We start from the raw sequence: 21,398 nt of genomic DNA on the forward strand, positions 1-21,398 counted from the left end.
TCTGTTTTGTGCACTCCACTTCTATTGATACGTGTACCACTGTTGTTCTCAGTATCTCTGTTTCTTGCATCAAAGCTGACCGTGATGCTGAAATCAAATGTTATGTGGAAATGTAATTTCAGTTCAACCAGGCTGGCTGTTGACTCTATGCTTGTGTTTTTGCTCAGTTCATGATACACACTCCCATTGAGATGATTTTTTTCTGCCTGTAACATTTTCAGTTAAGGTTTGGAAATACACTCTTTGATGGTGCCAAGAAAAGTCACTGACACAATATTACAGTGTACAGTCTCATGTAAATTTGATAGAATTTCCATATATCTATTAGTTTCTCTGCTACCAGCAACTAGTTATGATGTGATCTTGATCCTTGCAGCTTCCGTAGTGATGTAAAAATACTACATTTTGCACAGAGATCTGCATATTAGTGAGGAAAACGATATCCTAAATTCAAGGACAGTAGCCAGAAACTTCGGCTTTCTGAATGCCAAACATGTTAAGTGTAATAATGTTCAGTGACACCTGAAATAAAAGCTGCAATGTGAGCCTGTAGGCCATTTACAGTCAAATGGAGCATTGGTTTTTTGTACCTGCAATTTCCATGTGCTGGCTAATTGGACCAAACAGGATTAAAATCCACTCCACCTTAGGGTAAAATGCCATGAACCTCAAAAAGGCACCCTGAGTAGCTTGTTATTTGTGAAGCAACGATGTAAACTTTCACATGTAGTGCAGTCTGTTCATGCAAAGATCTGCATATTTGTAAGGAAAACGATATCCTTTATCCTATGTTGTTTCTTCTCCAAAGCTGTTGGCAAATTGCTACATACAGTATATATACATGCTGTGAGAAATGTTTGTGGAAAAGTAACGCTTTGTTCTACCTTAGTGCTCCTCAATAAATCTAGGCAAATGTGTGTGATTTTAAAGAGCTGTTCTGTCTTGCTCACTGGCATCGGCCTGTGACATCCTGTCCAGCAAGTGTAGGTGGTGCACTGCCATGTGAGTTTGTTTACAGCAGTCACATGGCCTGCATGAATAATCAGGCGGCCTATCAGTGAGCCTCCAAGATTGCCCGCTTCCCTTGCAGTAGAGAAGTACCAGTATACAGCATAATCATCTCACAGTTATCAGCCAGCTAACAGTCAGCTATCCAGGGATTGTAAAGGTCTTGCTGTATGATTTACATGCATTCATGCTGATACTTGTGTCATCAATTCGGAAGAATTTAGTGTTTGATGATTCTATTGCTCCTTCCTGGATATTTTGCGAAAGAAAGTGTATTCATTTCATCTGTCAATTTGAAGAACTTTACTACTAAAACATTCCAGCGATTTCAATCTGTAAGTATACATAGTTTTATTAATTTTCTTTGAATTATTCCTTTGGTCTTGGCTGTCTTTTCTGATGAAGACAACGACAATGATTTACATCAACATATCCAGGGCTTGTGGAGCCTGATATTTGTGTGCAGGGTTCAAATACTGTCGTGTACTGCAAAGAATAACAACAATGTTTTGCAGTGTTTTGAAATTTTCATACTTGCTCTGAGCGATTGTGTACACACGAACAGTTTCTGCCACCTGCTGTGAAGTACTACTGCTTTAGTTGATGTGTGTCGATTCTTGTGCATGAGATATTTTGCATCAACATGATTAACTTCCATTAATGCTTTTCTTGCTCTTCGAAATTGAAAGAGGGTAGTCATTGTTTTAAAAGCGTGTTCGATCAGTTGTGACATTTTTAATAGCATTGTGAATGGTTGATGGTGCCCATTTTCATCTCCATTAACTTCCATTTTGAAAGAAATCTAAAACGAGGATTTAGTGAACAACATAAACAGTCTTGAACTACGGGGGTACATGTATCTCTGCCCTTTCTCACAGTGTTCTGTGACATTTTCTAAAATCAGATCAAAATTTAGGGCATAGAGAATATACCTGATTTAGTTTACACCGTAGAGGTACAGACGATATTCAAGGTAAAGCAGTAAGTGTCCTCAATGTCTGCAGAGCGCGATTGAAAAACTGATCAGATAGATGAATAGGATGAAAATGGAAATGGCTGAGCTGAGCTGCATCGCAATTTTGTTATGTCACAAGATTGATGTGTCAGGTATTGTGCACCATGCCCGCAAGATTTCATTTTCAAAGATTGATTTCCCCCATGAACGCCCATGTTAATCTGGAAATCTTTGTCATTCTTCCACTCAAGTAAACCCTTCTGCCTTTACCATGAAATATATGATGACCTTTGAAATCTTTCCAAGTAGTGCCATTTCTTTGCGTTTTACCAAAATATTTTTCTTTTGCTTCACATAATAGTCTTCTGTTAAGTAGTTTTTAATTTCCCAGGTAGCACTTAGGATCGCAGGAAACCAGTCTTACATAAAAAAACTGCAATTTAATCCTGTCAGAATGTTTCTACTGCAAATCTACTGTGAACAATTCCAGGATTAAAGTCTTATGTTGAAAAATAAATTATTCAAGTTGGTCTTAATCTTAGTTTCAAATGGATAATAATATTTTTTATTTCATTTCTCTGTAATTCTAAATATCTAAGTCTGTTCATCACAATCTCCAGTGTATTGGATAATATTATTATTGCTTTCTTGAGAGAGTTGGCTGTACAGTCTGTTTTGAGACTTAATGTTCTTTTGTGAGCTCAGGCATGAAGTTTCACCCTTGTATAATAAGCTTCCACTTCCTCTTTCCTGGAATCTAGCATTAGTGCGTCTGACTCTGTCCTACTTGACGTACGCCGAAACAAATACAGCCATGAAAAATTAGACATTCTGGTTGCCTCTTCATCTTCCTCATGATGTGTAGACATATTGGATACGTATACCCCGGGATTTGAGGCAATCAATCTCGATGAAAGGTGTGAAAAAAGGGGATTAGGTGTACACAGTGGAAATGGAATGAAGTTTATATACAACTGACTTGTGCAAAAATTTACTCACGGAGCACAGTGAAGTCAGAGGCTAGGTTGTGGCATCATGGGTCATAGACACTAATTATGAATTGACAGGAATATCAGAGAGTTGTGAAAATATCTCTTATGTACGTGCAGGTCGGGAAGGGAGCCTTGGAATGTTTCTGATGTCAGTGAATCAGTTGAAAACAGGTTCAGTGGACTAACTGAGCTCGCTGGAGGCTGGTGTAAACCTAGGAAGTATCCCTGCGGCAGGTTGACTGACCTCATAAGCACAACAGCACTTGTGGCGGTAGTAGCTGTTCGGCACGTTGCAGTGATAAGACTCACAGGAAAAGAAAGGGGGGAAAAAATTAAGAAGAAAAACAGATCACAGCGTGCACGTGTTTTGGGATTACAAGTTAATTGCTTAAGAATGTGAAACCAGGCTATCTTGCTGTTGGCGGTCGTCTTACGAGCACTAGAAGGAAGTGTTATCACCACAGCTGAGGTTATCTGCTACTTGTATGTGCGTACATCAAGCAGCTGGACCCAAATCTAAAGTCAGTCCATAATCCTGACTCTTGTAATGACGTCAGCCTGCAATATCTGTACTAGGAGAGTGAAAAGTTTAGCATTTATAAAGTAGATGTTACAGATAGTCATGAACCAGAAAGCAGAAAGACGAAAAGAGGAAAAATGTCGTTGATAGTTTAAACAAAGTATTTCAAAGACATTATAGGAAGAAAAAGAATGAGTATACGGCAATGATCGTTTCATCTTGTTTCCGCATTAAAGCAGTTGAAGCCATTCTTAATTCTGATCGGTAGTTTTATGATCCGAAAAGGTTGGCATTTAGAGCTTATCTCTGAGAAACGTTGGTGCTCCCGAGAGAGACAGTGTCAAACAGGGTTAGTTGTAAACAATTGGAGAAGGTCTGTGCGCGATGGAGCTTGTGTGGATGGGAAAGGTGCTTTTAATGGCACTGTGTTTCTGTCTCCAATGTGATGTTGCCTGACAGTTTCTGTGCAGAGATAGCGTCACAAGTGGCGAATAGATTGATGTTGTTGCCGATCACAGCTGCATTAAAAAGCTTTTAATTCTTGCTTTTAGTGTGCCGGTACGAGGTAGATTTCAGAAATTTTGCCAAGCTACAATGTTTCCCTGAATACAAATTGTCTGACTGGTTCATGTCGATTCATCGAGTCTGTAGACTCAAACTTCAGTTCTCAGTCGCCTTACAATTACAGGTAAACTGTTTTTCCTCTAAAAGAGGGAGCTGTGTGGAAAACATGTTAGCTTTTCAAAGTCTTGCCTAATGTTCAGAATATGTATGGACTTACCAATTGAACCGCTGATAACTTCAACTCAGTGCTTCTCAAGAGGAAATACATGTAAACATTCACAAAGTCACTGAATCGTTTCTTAGTATTCTACTGGTTCGGTTGGAAAATTACTGGGCATTGCAAAATGTTTTTTTTTGTTTGTTTTTTCGAAGAGAAAATTGATCTTGAACTCAAAGAGTGTTTATTATCTTCTAATTGTCGTTGAGCAAAGTAAATCAAATGTGTATGCAGGTAACAAGTTCAAAAGGACACGCGAAAAGGATGTTATTGAAAAAAGTTCTTGTAATTCTGTACTCTATACTTTTAATCCAGTCACGTTTTCTTCTGTAACCATTTATATTTCACTAATGATGGAGAGTTTGACTTATCAGCCATACTGATAGATCACAAGCTGCCAGTCTTTTGACATTTATATTTTCAATTGTGTAACACTTTAGACCGGTAGGTAGACATATCAGAGCAAAGGCATTTTTGGCAGAAAATACACTGGATGTTTTTATGGAACTTTTTGAAGTGAATGGCAGTGCAAATGTATTGATACCACTCTGTATTTGTCAGGAGCACAATTTATTATTTTTAACTAAATGTGAATGTGTGTTGAATTCCAAATTTTATTTCAAAATTTTTCAAGATTAATCATCTGGTATAACTCAGGAAAAAGACTCTTCAGAAAACTTGAACTGTGTTTATTTGCCACACCGCATTCTCTGAAAATTGAGCTTTGGTTTTCAACGGCAGTTTCAAAGTGAAGTAGTCATATATAGCTTTCAGAATTTATTTCAGAATTTATGTGTCACCTTTTCCAAGGTAGTTGAGGTGTACATTAGGATCACAAACAAAAGAGTGTCAAAATTTTGTGAAAAAAGCAACATTCTCAGAGCACTTATTTGCAAGTCAATGTCAGAAAGCTGCGTTGTTACGTAAAATTTCACTTTGAACTCATTTGAACTGCAATGCAGATTACGCTTACCAGACTGCAAGGAAATCAAATCAAAGCGATCAAAAAACATGTATTCATCCACTTCGGGATTTTGATTGAAATTTAGGCAAGGTTAATCCATATGATACTATTTGCGAGACATCTGACCGATTGCAAATTGGAAAAAAATTTCCATCAGTGATGTTACAGAAAGGAGCTTTAGAAGACAAAATATCATGTCTCTATAGTACTAGATATCTCATCTTCATTTAATCATACAGAATTTGATATATGATAAACATCACTTGTTTTTTCAATATTTAATATTCTTCTGAGATACGTCCCTAGAAGTCATGAGGGAAAAGTTTATGATGAAACAGTCAATATCACAAATAACTAAGTGGTTCTTTTGGTGTCAGCAATGCAAAGCTTATTAGATATGCTGACTTTCTATCATTACTTGTTGTCCATCCACCAGCAAACTTTTAATATTTGGTGTACAGGTCTGTGGGGATGCATAGATTTTTTGGAACATGATGCAATTTGCATATATGTGACTTTTTTGAGCGAAGGTTCTATTTTTTGGAAAAACATCTGCGATACCACAAGTGCACATATATTCAAATTTGGTTTGCAGGTTCCTACAGAAGTGCCTATTCAGATTTGTTCAAATCATAATAAAACTTGCATATGTCATATTTTGAAATAAATTTTTCCGTATTTTTTTCTACTATGAAAGCACTTGTTCAATGAAAATCTTCACTGAAACTGCTTGTCCAATTGAGGACAACTGTTATTTTGGTTTGTATAAGGATTACCTCATTCATGTTTGCACAAATGATGATGAATTTACAAACGCTTGATTGCTTGCTTCTGTGAGCTGTAGATCAAATTCAACTTCATCTACTCATCAAACTTTGGTTGCTATAGTGAATTCCTGAGTGTTCAAAGAGGATAGAATTCCATCTCTACAAGATCCAGATAACTTAAAGGAAGAAAGTAACAGACATACATGAAGAGGTAGTAAAAACTAAGATCTTTAAAGTGTTTCTCATGTATTAAAATTGATGGTATTGACGTACATGTATGTAACTTGAACGTCACATTCTCTTTAAATGCCGCCGAAAAAAGTGCATTGCGAGTATCAGCGTGAGTGCCAATTTGAATTCAGCTGTATCCCTTCCACATAGCAACAAAATTGACTTGACGTCATAACAGATATGATAGACAGAACATTGAATGGAATTCCTATTCATAGATAGGTATCATGATGATGTGAGCTTCAGATGTAAAATTGACTGTGTTTTTGAGTTTTTCACTCCATTATTACTGTCAGTTTTGTTTCACATACGTGATCTGATGACCAGGTGTTTGTGACAATGTGCTCATTTCATGGTTTCATTGATGGAAAATTTGTCAATTGATGCCAAAAATTCAAACTGACATGGCAATCTTCCTGGTTGTAAGATGACTATTGCAGCATTATCATAGTAAAATTGTGTTTTGCGTTTCAAATGATCAGAAATTTGATTGCCAGTTTATAAATCTGCAAGGGTGTTGTTTTATGGCATATGAGTAAATTTTTGATGAATTTAACTTTTGACAGTGGTTTAGGTTTCTGGCTTGCTGTAAAGAACATGACAGAATCGATCATCTCCATTTCTTTACATCCTCATAAATATTGCATACGATCTGTGATCATAGATTTCCGTTATTTTCTTCCCTTTTGTAAACACATGTAGCTTCAAGCATTATTCAATACACTGAACAAAAATCAGGTTCATGGCATATTTGCGCAGTATCTGTGTAGTATGCAGATGTTGACAAAATGAAAGATGTGAGAAGCTGGATAATATTTGAAGTTAGTGGAAATACTAACTCCAAAATCAAAGTTTCAAAAAGTAGTTCATGCTTTGCTTAAACCCCGGGTCAAAAAGGCCCAGGATCGAGATTAATTATGGTGTTAAGAAGATTATGAGGTGTTCCTGTCTTTAGTTCTCCTTTGAAATTGCAATTGTTATATAAATATGTTACTAGATTTTTGGATTAAATGCACACCGGGCTGTAAGAAAACTTTGAAGTACCAGTGTTCTTTCTCATGAAATCTTGAAGAATAAAGTCAGTGTTCAGTGGAAATGCTTCGATCTGGGAAGCAAAGTATCTAAAGTTTACTTGTGTTTGAAATGCAAACTTAGTGTCCATTTCTATGTGTGAAGTCTATAGAGGAAAAAATAACAATGTGAAAAAAATATTTCTTGAATATGTATAGTTAAAAAATGATCCATAGAAGCTGCAGGCCAACAAAATTCGATGAGATTTTGAGAATTTGAAAATCTTTTCCTATGTACACTCTTGCCTCATTGGAGAAGTGAATCTATGCGAATTTGGAATTAGAGTCACATGTTTCTGATAGTTTGCATTTCAGAGATGCTTGGATTTCCTGCCCCCCCCCTTAGTCTTGTGCTGTGTCAGTTATGTCGTAGTCACCATGGAAACTAACGCAGCATCCTTGAAGGTTGTGGAAAGTCTGCTCTGTTGTATTAACTTGTGACAGACTGCGACTGACTGTATCCGGCCTGATCACGTGCATGCATATGTCTCAATAGATCTTGAATATCTGAAAATTCTGAAAATTGTAGTGAACGTTCTCAAAAACAAAACATCCTGTAGTTTCAACAAGAGGATACATGATTGGTGGATAATGGCTGTGAAATATGATTATGGTAGAACACACCTCGGGCATAGATCTTCAGACTCTCTAACTTGGTCAATTCTTTTCTAATCTACCACTTGTAGGGACTCATTTTAAAGCTCTTGGAGAAAGAAAAACCTTCACCTAGCTTAGTTTTGCAAAAATCTAAAATTTTTATTTTTACTCCATATAGTTTAAACAGGGATGGCAGCTATTTTGAATTTCAAATATCGCAAAATATTGAGTAATTTGTATCGTTAGGTTCCAAACTTTGCACGGTGACCCCTGATTTTTATTAATGATTTGGTAAGATATAATGGTTGAAGTTTCATTTAGTTTGAGCAAAAGTTTGTCTTTCACTTTCAAGGCGCATTCTAACTGAAAAATTGCTACCCAGGGTAATCAACATGATCATCAATTTAGTGATAGGCTAATAAATTTGTGACAGCTTGTACAGTTCATGACAAGAAATTGCTAAATGTCAGTTAATCCTCATAAAAATTACCCATCAACTGTACATATAATCTCAGCATTCATGTTGAAATGTTTCAAAATCACCTCTCATGAAGCAATTTTGCCATACACATTTCTCTAGATGAATGGGCTTGGCATGGAGGAAGTGATATAGTAGCTAGTCCAGGAATATATCTGTGAATTCAAAAGGGGGACAGATTATTACAAATTGACCGAGAATAAAGTCATGACCCACGAGATCATATCCATTTATGTAGTTGTCATTCCCAGATGTACCTTAACTTCCTGCCCTTGAGCTCTGTGCTTTGTCAGTTTCATCGCGGTTACCGTGGAGATTGAGCCCAGCAGCCTGGAAGCCTGGAGGAAGGCCGACTCATTGTGTTAAAAGTGTAATCCTCCTGAAGCTAAACTGATTAATGCCTTGTTTATATATCGTAGCACTTGAAAAGTATCTGCTTCGCAAATTGCGTTTTTAACGTCACATGCTCAGTGGATGCACTTCACATCATCAGAATTGAAATGTCAAAATTTTGATTCGGCCATATTGTTTTGTATTGCAAAGTAGATTCTATGCAGAGCATGGTGTGAGCAGGTGGTAAGTCTTGGATAATTGGGGAGAACTTTTCAATTATTTTGTAGTACCACTTGATTGCCATTACAGCTATTCCATGTCTGTGTTGTACATGTGCATGTACGTTTTGTATCCCACCAAGATGACGTTAGAAATCCAGACTTCACAGAGAATTGATCTGTATATCTCGTGTACATGAGCGCTTTGATCCGTCGTCCGCAGAAAATAGATTTTTCCACCATCAAGGGATCAGCAGATTGGAATGGTTTATCTGCTGCTTTGTCGACTTTTAAACTTAACAGTGACTGTGGCATAAATGTTTGACAGAAAGGTTTGGAAAAAGACGCGTTCAGTTAAGTTTGTCCATTCAGCAGTGTGAGCACCACTCAATGAAATCTGTTTAGATTGCCAGGTATAACCAGCCTGTGGCTAGCACTCACTTAGACTACACATGTGTTGTTTTTGATATCGCAGACAGGGTTGGATACACATGTACATGTAAAGAGACCATATGCAATTTTGAATGAGTGCGTTCATTTCTCATTCAGCCATTGTTGTCGATTATTTTTTTTTAAGCCAGATTGCCTTGAACGTTTTGTGTCTCACAACTCTATACTGTTGCCCCATAGGCTTCGTTCAGCACATCTTCACGTTTTCTCTCATGTGTATACAGAATAATGCATGTGCGGTCGCGTAATCCCTTAATCACCTGAGAGTTTAAGAGCGCAATTCTCCACACGTGAATTACAATCTAACGTGACTTTGATCCACAGGAAAACAGTTTCGTCATTGCAGTGTTTAAATGAACAATTTTCTCCGCTGCATTTCTTAAAAATCTCTCTGTCTTTCAAGTCGACAAAATTTAAACAGCTCCTTCCAAAATGTCAAAGAATAAACCAAGAGTCTAATTTTCATTTATCAGTTGATAGTACAAAGATGCCTGGTGAATGAGCTTAAAGTTTATCAGACGATGCCTGAATGAGCTCAAAGTTTATCAACCAGGTGAACTACCTTGTTCCCAGCAGAGAGCTGCAGTATGAGATGGGTACCATGGTATTTTGCAATGCCGGAATAGTTTTATAGTCATCGATCTGTATGTTGAGGAAACTGTTAAATAATTCATTTCATCCCGGCCTACTTTACTGTGTACATTGACGTCACGCCATGAGTTCCACACCGGGAAAGCCCATGGAGGGTCATATATGCAACAGCGAAGACAAAATTAATAATAAAAAAAAGGACAAGACATACCCTGTTAATTGAAGCATGTAAGATGGTATTCGTATGAGGAGAATACAGAAAATTTTGACTTGGACTGATTCTGTTCATATGAATATAACCATTGTGAAAAAGGGCAGGCAGGAAGCAGCGGGAATATTGGCACTGTGATCAGACTACAAATTCAAAATTACAGTCGGAACAATTTGTGTAATTTTAGAAAGTCAAACTTTTAATACAGAGGCAGATTACAGCTACTTTTCTAGTTTCTGACTGCATCTGTTTTGCTCAATTGGCTTTAGATGTATGAGCTGTAATAATTTTGCCCTTTCACTTTCAATTGAAAGACGCAAAATAAGACTTAATAACTTGAATACTAGAGGAATTTTTGCCAATCCTGAAATATATTTTATAATATTCAGTTCACATAAATGTATTCTCATTCAGTTCTAAATCATTTGTGAAATTATTTCAGATTATCTGGTGTCCTTTATCAGTGTGATATCATTACGAATTCTGAACGGGCAAACCAGTACAGAGTGATGGAATCACGTTTGTTGAATGCAGTGAGCAGAAAACATGTCTTGGTAACCTAAATCACACCAAGCTTTCTTTTCGCAGACGATAGAAGAGACGACAGAGAAATATTACAATCACCTCCATAACTTATTTTTCCCAGAGACATTGTTAGATAGGAGACTTGATTTACAGCATGACATTCGGTTTCACCAAAGTGATATACATCAGATCAGGGAATGAATTTCTCTCCCCACGGTCATTTATTTTGAATCCTACGCCATAAGAAAAAGACGTACGGCTGAGTAAAGGCAGAGAGACTTTGATTATTATAGTGGTTGTACAAATGTCTGCTTGCTGACGGCAAGCAGTTCTGTTACTTGGTGTCTTGCTCTAGGGTAGGGGGCCCTCTTTCATGGGTTACCATGAAAAAATTCTCCAAAATCGGGATTTTTCAAATTTGTCACGGAGTTGAAAGGTTAATTGAATTAATTATAAATGTCCTGCAGAAGAGATACCAGTGAAAAGGAAACTCAGTAAAACTTCTGCAAAATTAATTATTTTGTTACAAAAAAAAAATTTCAAAGGTGGAATGGAAAAAGTCTCTGTATTCATAGATTGGCGTTTTAAAGTCAGATTTTAAATTCTCTTATTCCTGGTTGTTCAGTGTGATAACTTTCCCTTGGAGGGATTGCGTCAAAAGAAGGGCGTAAATCATAGACTCTAGACTCAATAATGTTGTCACCTCATATAAGGCAGAGACGCGTGTCTTTCTGATTTAGAGCAGTCCGTGAGGTTTTGGTGGATTAGCGTCACAGAGTCCCTGCCACCTGAGTATGCTCTATTTTGACTTAGCAATGCTTCCACTGCTGGGTGTTGTCAATCTTGTTACCTTTTTTGTTTGTAGCTGTTCCTGTCATGTGATTCGTTTCAGTTCCAAGGAGAAAGTTGACAAGGTGAAGGCCAAGATCGTGATTGAGTAATAATTCATCTTGTGGCTGGCTATAAAAATGCATATGGAAGCCCATTCATGCCATGTTTCTTGTCTTGCCTGTGTTCTGATCCGTCTTCACCATCGTGTCCGAGTACTCTTGCTTTGTAGCGCTTCCGGCGGTAGTGAAAATAAAACTAAAGTGTCGGCTCACAAATGAGACACCATTGTTGAAGGGCACGGTTTTATGATCCGACAGGGTGTGTAATTTATGTTTACTCTAACAAGCATGAAATTTATTCTCTCCCGTGATTATTACAGAGCAAAGAAAGCTCAAGAGTGAGGAATAATCCAAAAAATCTCTTACCTGAACAGCCGCACAATTCATATTCCTCTCTGTATTTTATCCATTTTATTAGGGTTACCACAAAAGAACTTTCCCTCTAAATGTCACAGTTTACTGTAGCAGGAGAAATGAGATAATGATCAATAATAGTCAATGAGAGAGCAGCATTGGGCCCAGTTATTATTATGAAAAGAATGGAGTTTTCCTAGGGGGCTTTCTGATAGCTCTTTGAAACAACTTGACCCCCTAAGATTATGTTGATTTGTAAAATTGTCCAGTGTGGGCAAAAGTCTTCTTCAGTCTTGCCTAGGTGGCTCTCCCATAGCTGTGGAACAACTCGACCCCCTAGGATTATGTTGATTTGTAAAATTGTTCAGTGTGGGCAAGTCTTTTTCATTCTTGCCCTTGTTTTTTATATGCACAATTTTTAATAGTGCTACTCCAGAGTAAGATGGACAAGCTGTGTTCTCCAAACCCATTATGCCTAAGAGATCATGTGATAGCATACAAACAAACCCATTTATACAAATGCATACGGAAATGCACGTACTTGTATGCACGTTTAATGCACATGCTTTTGTTTGTAACAAAGTCCATTGGCATTCTGCGTTTAATTAAGCCACTCTGCAAACTAAATGTGTGACAGGTTACGACAGATGACAAATGGTTGATGTAAAGCAATTTCTAAGCCATATATCTATATTGATGAAAAACAATTTCTCTATACTTCCGAGGTTGCTCACTTTGTGTTTTAACTCCACAACTCTACCCGACCAATGACAAGAATTCCTGCTTGTCGTATATCTGGTATTGTACCTTTGATTACAAATCAGATGCCTCGGTACAAAAATCCTTATCAGCAGATCATGTCCCGCATGTCCCCGTGAATGTTATCGTTCGTTTCGAGATCACGCGAGGCATCACACTGATATGTATCTCTCGTATAACTCGTGTGACAGGGACTCAGGAAAGACGACATGGCTCCTCGCTTCCCAGATATTTAATTTCCTATCTATTTTCTCGTAATTTTTACAGTGCACGGGAAAGGACTGCTAGAAAGGATTTGGGATGTATGTTGTGAGTTTATGTTGAACAAGGCTATTTGCAGTAGCAGATTTATTCAGGCAAATTTTGTCAATGTGGTGTACATTACTGCTGTAAGTTGCAGTTTGTACTTTTGAGTCAACAATACATTTTTTTCCAGCACTCATCGCAACATTAGGTGTCACCTCTTCAGTTTTTTGTTTGCCCTTCTTACATCCAGGATTTCCAAAGCTCTTATTTAATTTTGCAGACAAAATATTATTTAATTTTAACATATTAACCCTTTGAGTGCTGTAATTTTTCCCACCAAAATTTTAGTGCAACATTTTATCAATTTATATGAAGTTTTCTGTATATTTTTTGATATTTCTGGACCAAATGGATACCATATTTCATTTGCTACAATTTTTTATAAAAATTTTGGCAAAAATCTGAAAAAAATTGACTGGGGTATATTTTATGTAGACGACAAAAATTGACTTTGGCGCTCAAATAGTTAATGAAAAAACAACGATACCATTTGCAAACAGCCCTTCTGGATATTTAATGTTGCTTTCGCAATTTGAATCATGCACTGAGATTCTACAATCTGGACTAAATGGGAAAGGGTATAGTAAAATTTTAAAGCTCCCAGAGCCTTTTTGCAATCTTATCAGTGTTACTGATGTTAGAATATGCAGCTGATGCTACCCATAGTGTTTAGGTTAAATGGAATTTGTCAGTATTGTACTGCTAGAACATTTTTATATAATTATTCTCAAGTTTATGTGTTAATAGCAGCTCTTAGCAGACATTTTACACTCAGGGTATTCACAAATGAACAAGCAGAGTTTGAAGAGAAGATAGGTTTCTTAAAGAGAATGACAGCGAGAGACATGCATATCTACATGAAAGACAGACAGACAGACAAACTGACTGAGACTAAGAGGCAGTTAGCTACCTTGGCAAATGGAAAGCCAAAATGGATGAATTTTTTGATGCAGAACTGGAGCCAAACACACCTATCGGATTTTTCTCTTCAAGATGAGCTACAAAAGATAATATCAGATGCTCCACGTACTTGCAATTTTGGAGACTGTCATAGATCACAGAAAAAAAACCATCAGATCACAAACTGCATGTCTTGTTTCATCCATCGTGTTTGCAGTTATGGATCAAGCCTGCAGTTTGTGAAACAAATAAAAGGAACGCATTAGCCGTTGAAAAATTGTTGATTCCAGGTAGAAAGAGATAACTAATCTCATACAGCCGCTGACAGAAAGCAGCTCTTAGCTCTAGGTATGTTTGCTGTTTGCTAATATGTTCATCTCATAACAAACATGCTTCTTTAGGCATTGAAGCCACACACCAGCCACCATCAATACATGCCCCAAATCATTCACCCATGGATGTTTGCATTTTGCACTGGAAATGAAAGTAAACTTACGACAGTGTTTATCTGGAAAAATGAGTCACATTATCTCGACAAATAGCATGAAAGGTTTTTCTTCTTCATAAGGCTAGCTTACCGGTTTTCTTCAAGTTTGTTTAAGTGATCAGACACTGGCTCAACATGGAGAAAATGTCAGTGTTTGCACCTTCTAGTCGCAAGTGACCTACAAACACTGGAATGTGCAAGCAACTGTTGTCGCGGTATTACAAAATTCAAGATCAAGAAAGAGATTGCATTATTCCAGAAATTTTGAAAAAAACGAAAAGTTTTTTGAAACCTATGACAGATTTTATGTAGGTGTATACTTGTCATGGCTTTAATATTTGCTGAGGAAAAGTACTGTCAGTACATGCAGTGATGTCATATCAAATCTCAAAACCGTATCTGCTTATCTCATCCACGTGCCCTGAAATCAAGCCAAGGTTTGACTTCAAGCTCAAACTCTGTTACGTATTTTCCAGATCAATCTCTCTCCAATAAGAGTTCCTCTTTTTTTCACACGTGCAAATGTTCAATTGTACTCAAGAGGGTAAATTGTTCCCATATCTGCCAGTTAGCTTAGATTGGAAAACGTTTCCGTTTTTTACGACTCCAGCGCAAGAAGAGGACATTAATTTCCTTTACTATACTACTAACTCAGATTTCAACCTCAAAAGGAAGCTACTCAATTCCTGTCTCTTTTCTCCAGTGTTCATGGTTGAAATCGAAATGAGAGACACTCTCACTTCAGAGTTGTTGTCTAAAAATGTGCCGCAGTTCAATCCTCAAAGATTGTTCACAATTATAAACATTACGGTCACTTCCTGTGTTGCATTTAATTGCTGATATTTTCAATCTTTGAGAGTTATTTTCATCGGTATCCTATGGAAACCATCAATACATATCCAAAACTCTCTGGCCATTAGTCTTCAAGTGTCTCAATATTCTAGGGTTTATGATTTACAAATCAAATATTCGTGGTGGTTAAAGTCCTTGTTTCCATGGTAATGGAGACTGTTGATTGCATTCTTTCACTGCGGTTTCGCAATCCCCGGATTTCAACCCAATTATCCACAGGGCAATGCAGGGATCTCTCTGAGGTGTTCTAATATCATTTATTCATTTCTTTGAAGGAGTTATTTCCTCCGATGTGTTCACGCTGAACATGTTTAATTGATGGCTGTGAAGTCTGGTGCATATACGCCACTTGGCTTGATTTTGCACATGAAGTTATATTAGTACCGTCGTAATATTTCGCCAAGGAATATGGAAAGTGATTCAGTGTTTGTTTTGCCGCTTTGAAGAGACTCAGAGATCGAATAAGCTCCAGTTTATGAGTGGAAAGTGAGCGGCCCACACTTTGCGGATCTTAACATTTCATAATTATAAAAGTTTGCCTCAAGTAACAGATTTTTTAGAATTCTGACTTAATCTGAACACAGGAAGTGAAATTAAATACCCAAGGTGGGTGGCGAAAGTGTGCGTGAAAATGACGTGTTTTGACAGTGAAAGCAAAGACTAGTTTTAAAAGGATTAGATCCTCAAGGGAGTGCTTCACTAATGACTGTTAACTTTAAAGACGCTATTAAATGATTAGCATATGCATTATAGGTTATTCCTCACAGGGAATGGAATTGAAATCTGTTTTACGTTGTCACTATGATACGATCTAACGTGGTCAGTTTAATGTCAGGATCTCAGATCAGTCACTTGACTTTCTCCAACCACCTTCACTATTACGACTTTATCGCAATGTTCCCCATCTATCTCTGATGAAGACGACGACAGTTCCCTCCACTCTCTTGACCTTTCTGATCAGTATATTGCGTACTCTGTCCATTTACATAGCCAGAAAGGAAGTACTGATGGCCAGTATTGATGCTTGCTAGACTCATTAGCATGGCGTGGAAAAACTTTCAATGCTGCTGTTTAAAGAGCCAGCAGCTGTAGCTTTTGGTGATTGTTTCACAACTTATATTTTGAATATTAATTGTAAATTCTTGTTGTACTTGCCAAAGTGTGTTGAAACATCAAGTTCTTAGCTTGTCAACACAGCATCTGTGTGTGTGTGAAATGCACCGTTCTTGTTTAAACTTGAATTCCAATCTGGATCAGAATTCAATTGTAAATAATAAACAATGCAGTTTATACATGTACAGGCTGAGTTGACATTCTGAATACAGTGTATCTCAGAGCTCAATATACTTTGAAAGAAGAACAAGAAGTGCACAGTTGACAGGAAAACAAACTTAGTGAAAAAAATCATAATTGCTATAGCTGCTGGCCATTCTTCTTCTGCATTTCATTTCTTCATATTTTTTTTACATTTTCCAAACTCAACATCTAATTCAGGAACAGAAAGTACCACAACAGCTTCCTTAAGTAATACGCTGACCAGTTGTAATGATTATTCACTCTAGCCACCTCCAATATAGGTGAAATCTTGTACCACCGATTTTAAGCTCAGTCTTGACCAAACCCCCAAATCTACAGTTGGTGAGACAGAAGTATGCCTGCCTAACAGATTTTAAAGATTGTCTTTTATCCCGAAGCTTCTGTCATTCCATGGTAAATGGTTATTCAGGATTTGTATGTCTTGGTAAATTCGTCAAGCAGTCATGCATAAATACCAGCAGACCAAGTACCTGAAACTTTGGAAGCTTTTATTTGTACAATTAGCCATAGAGGGCGCTGTCCACAAAAGAGAGTGCTCTCGAAATTACTGTTCGTTCCGTGGGGGTTTTCTTCAAATGGTAACTGTAAAGAGTTCTTCGTTGTTGAATTCCAATTTCATCCTAAATTCCTAAATTCATCATTGCTTGAAAAATGTGGTACAAAATGTCACATCCGCTGGCAGAAATGATGAAAAAAATTTTTATCAAATCAACAAAGGTATTCAGTGCCAAGACCTGAATATTCTCATGCATATTTTAATAAATAGATATTTTATTAAGGTTTCCATGTTTCATATGTTCCCATTTCACAGTAAGATTAGGAAAATTAGCCGCTTGGGCGTAAAGTGGCCTTTTTTCTGTATAGTGAGCCATTAATACTGAGATGTGTATGTGCTGTTGTAAAGTATATGGAAAACAATTATAGACGTTAATGCGACCACACAGTAATATTGCAGGAAATCAAAGAGAAAGACGACATTGTGGGAAACAATTTACCTCTATGAGTTCATGATAATGCATTTTTGATTTTTATCCAGCGACCAAAGTTGTGACGTGGATACTTAATTGGGGCTTTTAGTTGTAACACAGCAATATACTATGATGTCGTGCTCTGCAATGCTCGTAAAACTGATAAGAACAATTTTGGGAGTTAAGAGAAACAGACATAATAGTGTCTTTATCGTTTACAAGTGGTGGCAATAATTTTTTATCTGAAACATTAGACCTGATTTAAAAGAGATTCATGTTAAAATTGCTTTTTTCTTCCGATTACCGTACATCATACATTTCTAAACCTGTAAACCATTTCGTGTGTGGACAAACTGAATAGAAGATGAGTAAAGGTTCAAAATATTTACCTTGCTCAGGCATCCCAGAGCTGACTGTAAAAAGTCCCATCTAAGGATATTTTGGCTTACAGCTGTTACAGGCAAAGAGACTCTTAATGTCAAGAATTTTTTTAATGAATTTTAGTTATTCAGAGGTGCTTGCTATTGTGGGTTTAAGGCAGAGTTTTGAAATTTTATGCCATAAAGTTGCGACATTTTGAAATTTCAGACCAGCATATGTTACAAAGTTTGAGGCTCCAGTTTGTTCTCTTTGATGTTTTGTTAACAATGTTGTGATACTGATTATTTTTCCATAAAATTCAGTAAATTTCAGGGTTAGAAGACGATATGATCGTAACTTCAGAAATATGTCATAATCCGTCTCTTTTCCACAATGTTGCCCATAGCAAACACTATCTCTCCTACAGTTCTTGTCTTCCTTTATCTCCCTGTAGATTACGTGATGCGGTTACATCTGAGAGGATATCAGAGCAAGAAGATAACACAGACAACGGGCAGAGATTCCAAGAAATTGTTGAATGTTTAGCAGATTACATAAACATGGGTTTCCACTCTAGCAGAAACTCTCTGCTCTCCACTTATTTACACACCTGAATTTCAATTAGTACCGTGGAGAAAAATTCAGTGCATTGGCAGGACACTGAGAGTGTACGAGTGTGTTGTCGTGTGCCAGATTGTGTGTACCTTTCTTCTTGCTCGGGAATTTTTTTGCTGTGGAACTTCGCCGGTTCTGCGCCCCCAGAAAATGATCATGCTCTCGGCGCATGAGCGGTGGCTCTACGCTTTCAAGCGCATCTTGATGAGGAGGAAATGGAAGTGCGCGACGCGGAAAGTCGTCAAACGAGGTGAGTTTACGTAAGTTTCATCAGTCGAAGTTCGGCCGTGGGCTGAAAATCATGAAAATCCTGTTACGAGTAAGCTCCAAGGTAAGTGAGTTCCATAAATTCATTTCTTCAATTCAAGACAACGTAATGCACAACATGGTGTGAAGTAACTCCACCAATAAGACGCTTGTTAGCTTGAAAAACTGCTACAGAGGATTTTGAATCTTTTCCTCACAAATCTTTGCACAAAATATACAGAAGACCAGCACAAGAAGACTTAGTATCTGTTGTAATCTCTGAAATAATTTGGACTGTCGTCAAAGTGGACAGTGTAAATAGAGGAGGTGTATATGATGTACTGCTGTCATCCTATTGTGTTGAATAGCTCCTACTTTAATAGGTTCCAAATGAATCTGGTAATTATTACAGCTTTGAATCCTAATCACCGTGTCCAACAATGCCCACTCACTGCCTCACTCGTAAATATAAATAGTCTCCGTGGACGTTTTCAAAAACGACAAGAAAATGTCGTATCACCATAGTAGCTGAGTGGGTTGTTACTGGCATTTTGCAATCTTTGTTGGTCATAGGATTCACCGTTGAAAGAGTTTAGTGTAATTTGAGTGTTTTAGACATCATCTGAGAGAGTTTGTCAATGTGTGTGCTTGAAAGACTCACTGTGAGAAATGTTTGTGTGGTTGCAGTTTAGAGTGTACTCGATTGTTTATTGTTTCCCGCCCTTCTCAATATCACAATCCATGACACTCCAAATGTTTGTAACATAAATGGAACAGTAACATAAAAGGACATCTTCTGTTTGCAACCATTGAATATTCTCACAACTTTTCTGGGCATTTGACATATGTCCAAGTGACACCTACATTTTATGGACTCACAAAAGGAAATTCTTCAAGCCTATCCTCAGTGGTGGAGATTGTTGTCACGCAAACATGAATTGCTCACAAGAAAGACAAACTGGAACAGACCACCGTGTTGCATTATGTACCAACTGTAAATCTTGCAGCGCTGCACAATCTCTAAGTTGAGGGCTTAGGTGAAATTTCATCCCTTGGAGACAGAAAAAGTGAAACACCTGAAAATATCCTCAGATTTTAGTGAAGTTTTGATGCATTTTTACCTGAGTGTGTGATGTTTCGATCAGTCATTGTAAAAAAAGAAAAAAAACAGTAAAACATGAAAAAAAATTCTGTCGCCTTGCATATATTAATCTGTTCTCCATGCTCTCTCAACATTCTAAAGATTTCAGTTCACTGACCTTTTAAGAAAATGAACGTGTTTTGTCGCTCAAATCTCTCCCTCAAGAAGATCTTAGGATTTTCAAAGATAATAAATGATTAACATGTGATCCACTCAACTCTCACTACAACCTTCCTTGGTTGAGACCGGTTGCGTTCTCAAACATCATAGCTGGATTAAAATTAATGCTATTTCCACCAAAACTTAGACATTGTCAAATATCTACATTGTAAGTTCCTCATTCATCTTCCCCATCCATGCATGATATTGACAAAATCGGACAGAAATATTCACTGTGTAGTTTGCCGACAAAGTATGTTCACTAGACAATTGATCTTGTATCGAAAGTGTTGAGGAATTACTTGTTAATTGTTAAGGGTATTCACAAGAGATTGGGAACTTGAATATTTCCACTTTTAAGAATCTGTCTGGCAGCTTTAGACTTCTTGAAATGCTTCAGATCACTTCAATTTACTGATTATATTTTGAAGTGTATCGTCTATATAAGCTGGTGACGTCAGTCATGTTGATATTGTGGGCATCAATTAGCAGATTGAAATCAATTACTGGTATTGGACGTTTTTAAACCCAATCAACAGTGTAATTGTTCACTAAACAATCAATGTGATGACTTTGAAGTAAAAGAGACAATAGATGGAAGGTTTTATCTCATTGGATAGATTGGTTTCTTGTATAGAAACCTCATGTGTGAGAAGTGGTCCATTTGTCCTGGTGATGTTTAATATGTATACATAGCGGCATAATTGCCTAGTTCGTCTTGAGTATACATACATACAGTACATGCAGCAGCATCTCGGCTGGCTTTTATTATGTGTACCGCAGACACGATGAGCCCATGGGGTGTCGTGGTCATCTGCCAGTTTGTATAGGCTGATGTTCCATAATGGAGTCGTCGGTTCGCATCTTGATGTTTTGCAGAAAGGTGAGGAAACCTTGGGGCACGGCTGCTCAAGTGTCCCCGCATACCAGTCATGCAAATTGGTTGGTGCACGCTCCAGAGATCACATTGTAAGTCAGGCACTGAAGCTGCTATTCAGACCCCTCCTTTTGTTGTGAAATTTACTGTCAATAGACCAACACTTCAGTTCTTGTGGTTAGAGCTGCAGCATACAAGCACACTCTGCTACCGTGCTCTGGACATCTGCCATCAGAAAACAACGACCTTCCGTGGCAAGACTTGCATTTCATTATTGGATTAATCAAGAAACGTTGGGAAGATCTGATGTGTAACTGTTGCCAAGTCTGTTGGATTGAATCATTAAGTCTGTAAAAAGTGACCAAGCAGTACCTGTATCATTGGCCAACTGAAAAAAGTGAGTGTTTCGCTAGTTTTTTTATTTGAGGGCACTTTTCAAAGGTTCGCTTAATGATGTTGGCAGCATTATACCTTAT

The 21,398-nt window shown here is 37.5% G+C and overlaps 1 protein-coding gene across 6 annotated transcripts in view; it reads left to right on the forward strand.

Moving 5' to 3' along the window:
* Nucleotides 1-21,398, forward strand: part of LOC139151103 (ankyrin repeat and fibronectin type-III domain-containing protein 1-like) — a 232,986-nt gene that overhangs the window by 153,474 nt on the left and 58,114 nt on the right. The window contains exon 1 of one of the 6 annotated variants that reach the window (XM_070723652.1): nt 18,525-18,749. The exons of the other annotated variants lie outside the window; for them this stretch is intronic. Within the exon in view, the coding sequence (XP_070579753.1) occupies nt 18,650-18,749 (100 nt within the window). The 5' untranslated portion in view covers nt 18,525-18,649. Of the gene's footprint in view, nt 1-18,524; nt 18,750-21,398 lie in introns of those variants that run through there. 6 annotated transcript variants of the gene reach the window in all.

This window comes from Ptychodera flava, chromosome 15 (genome assembly GCF_041260155.1).
Source record: "Ptychodera flava strain L36383 chromosome 15, AS_Pfla_20210202, whole genome shotgun sequence".
Taxonomy (NCBI): domain Eukaryota; kingdom Metazoa; phylum Hemichordata; class Enteropneusta; family Ptychoderidae; genus Ptychodera; species Ptychodera flava.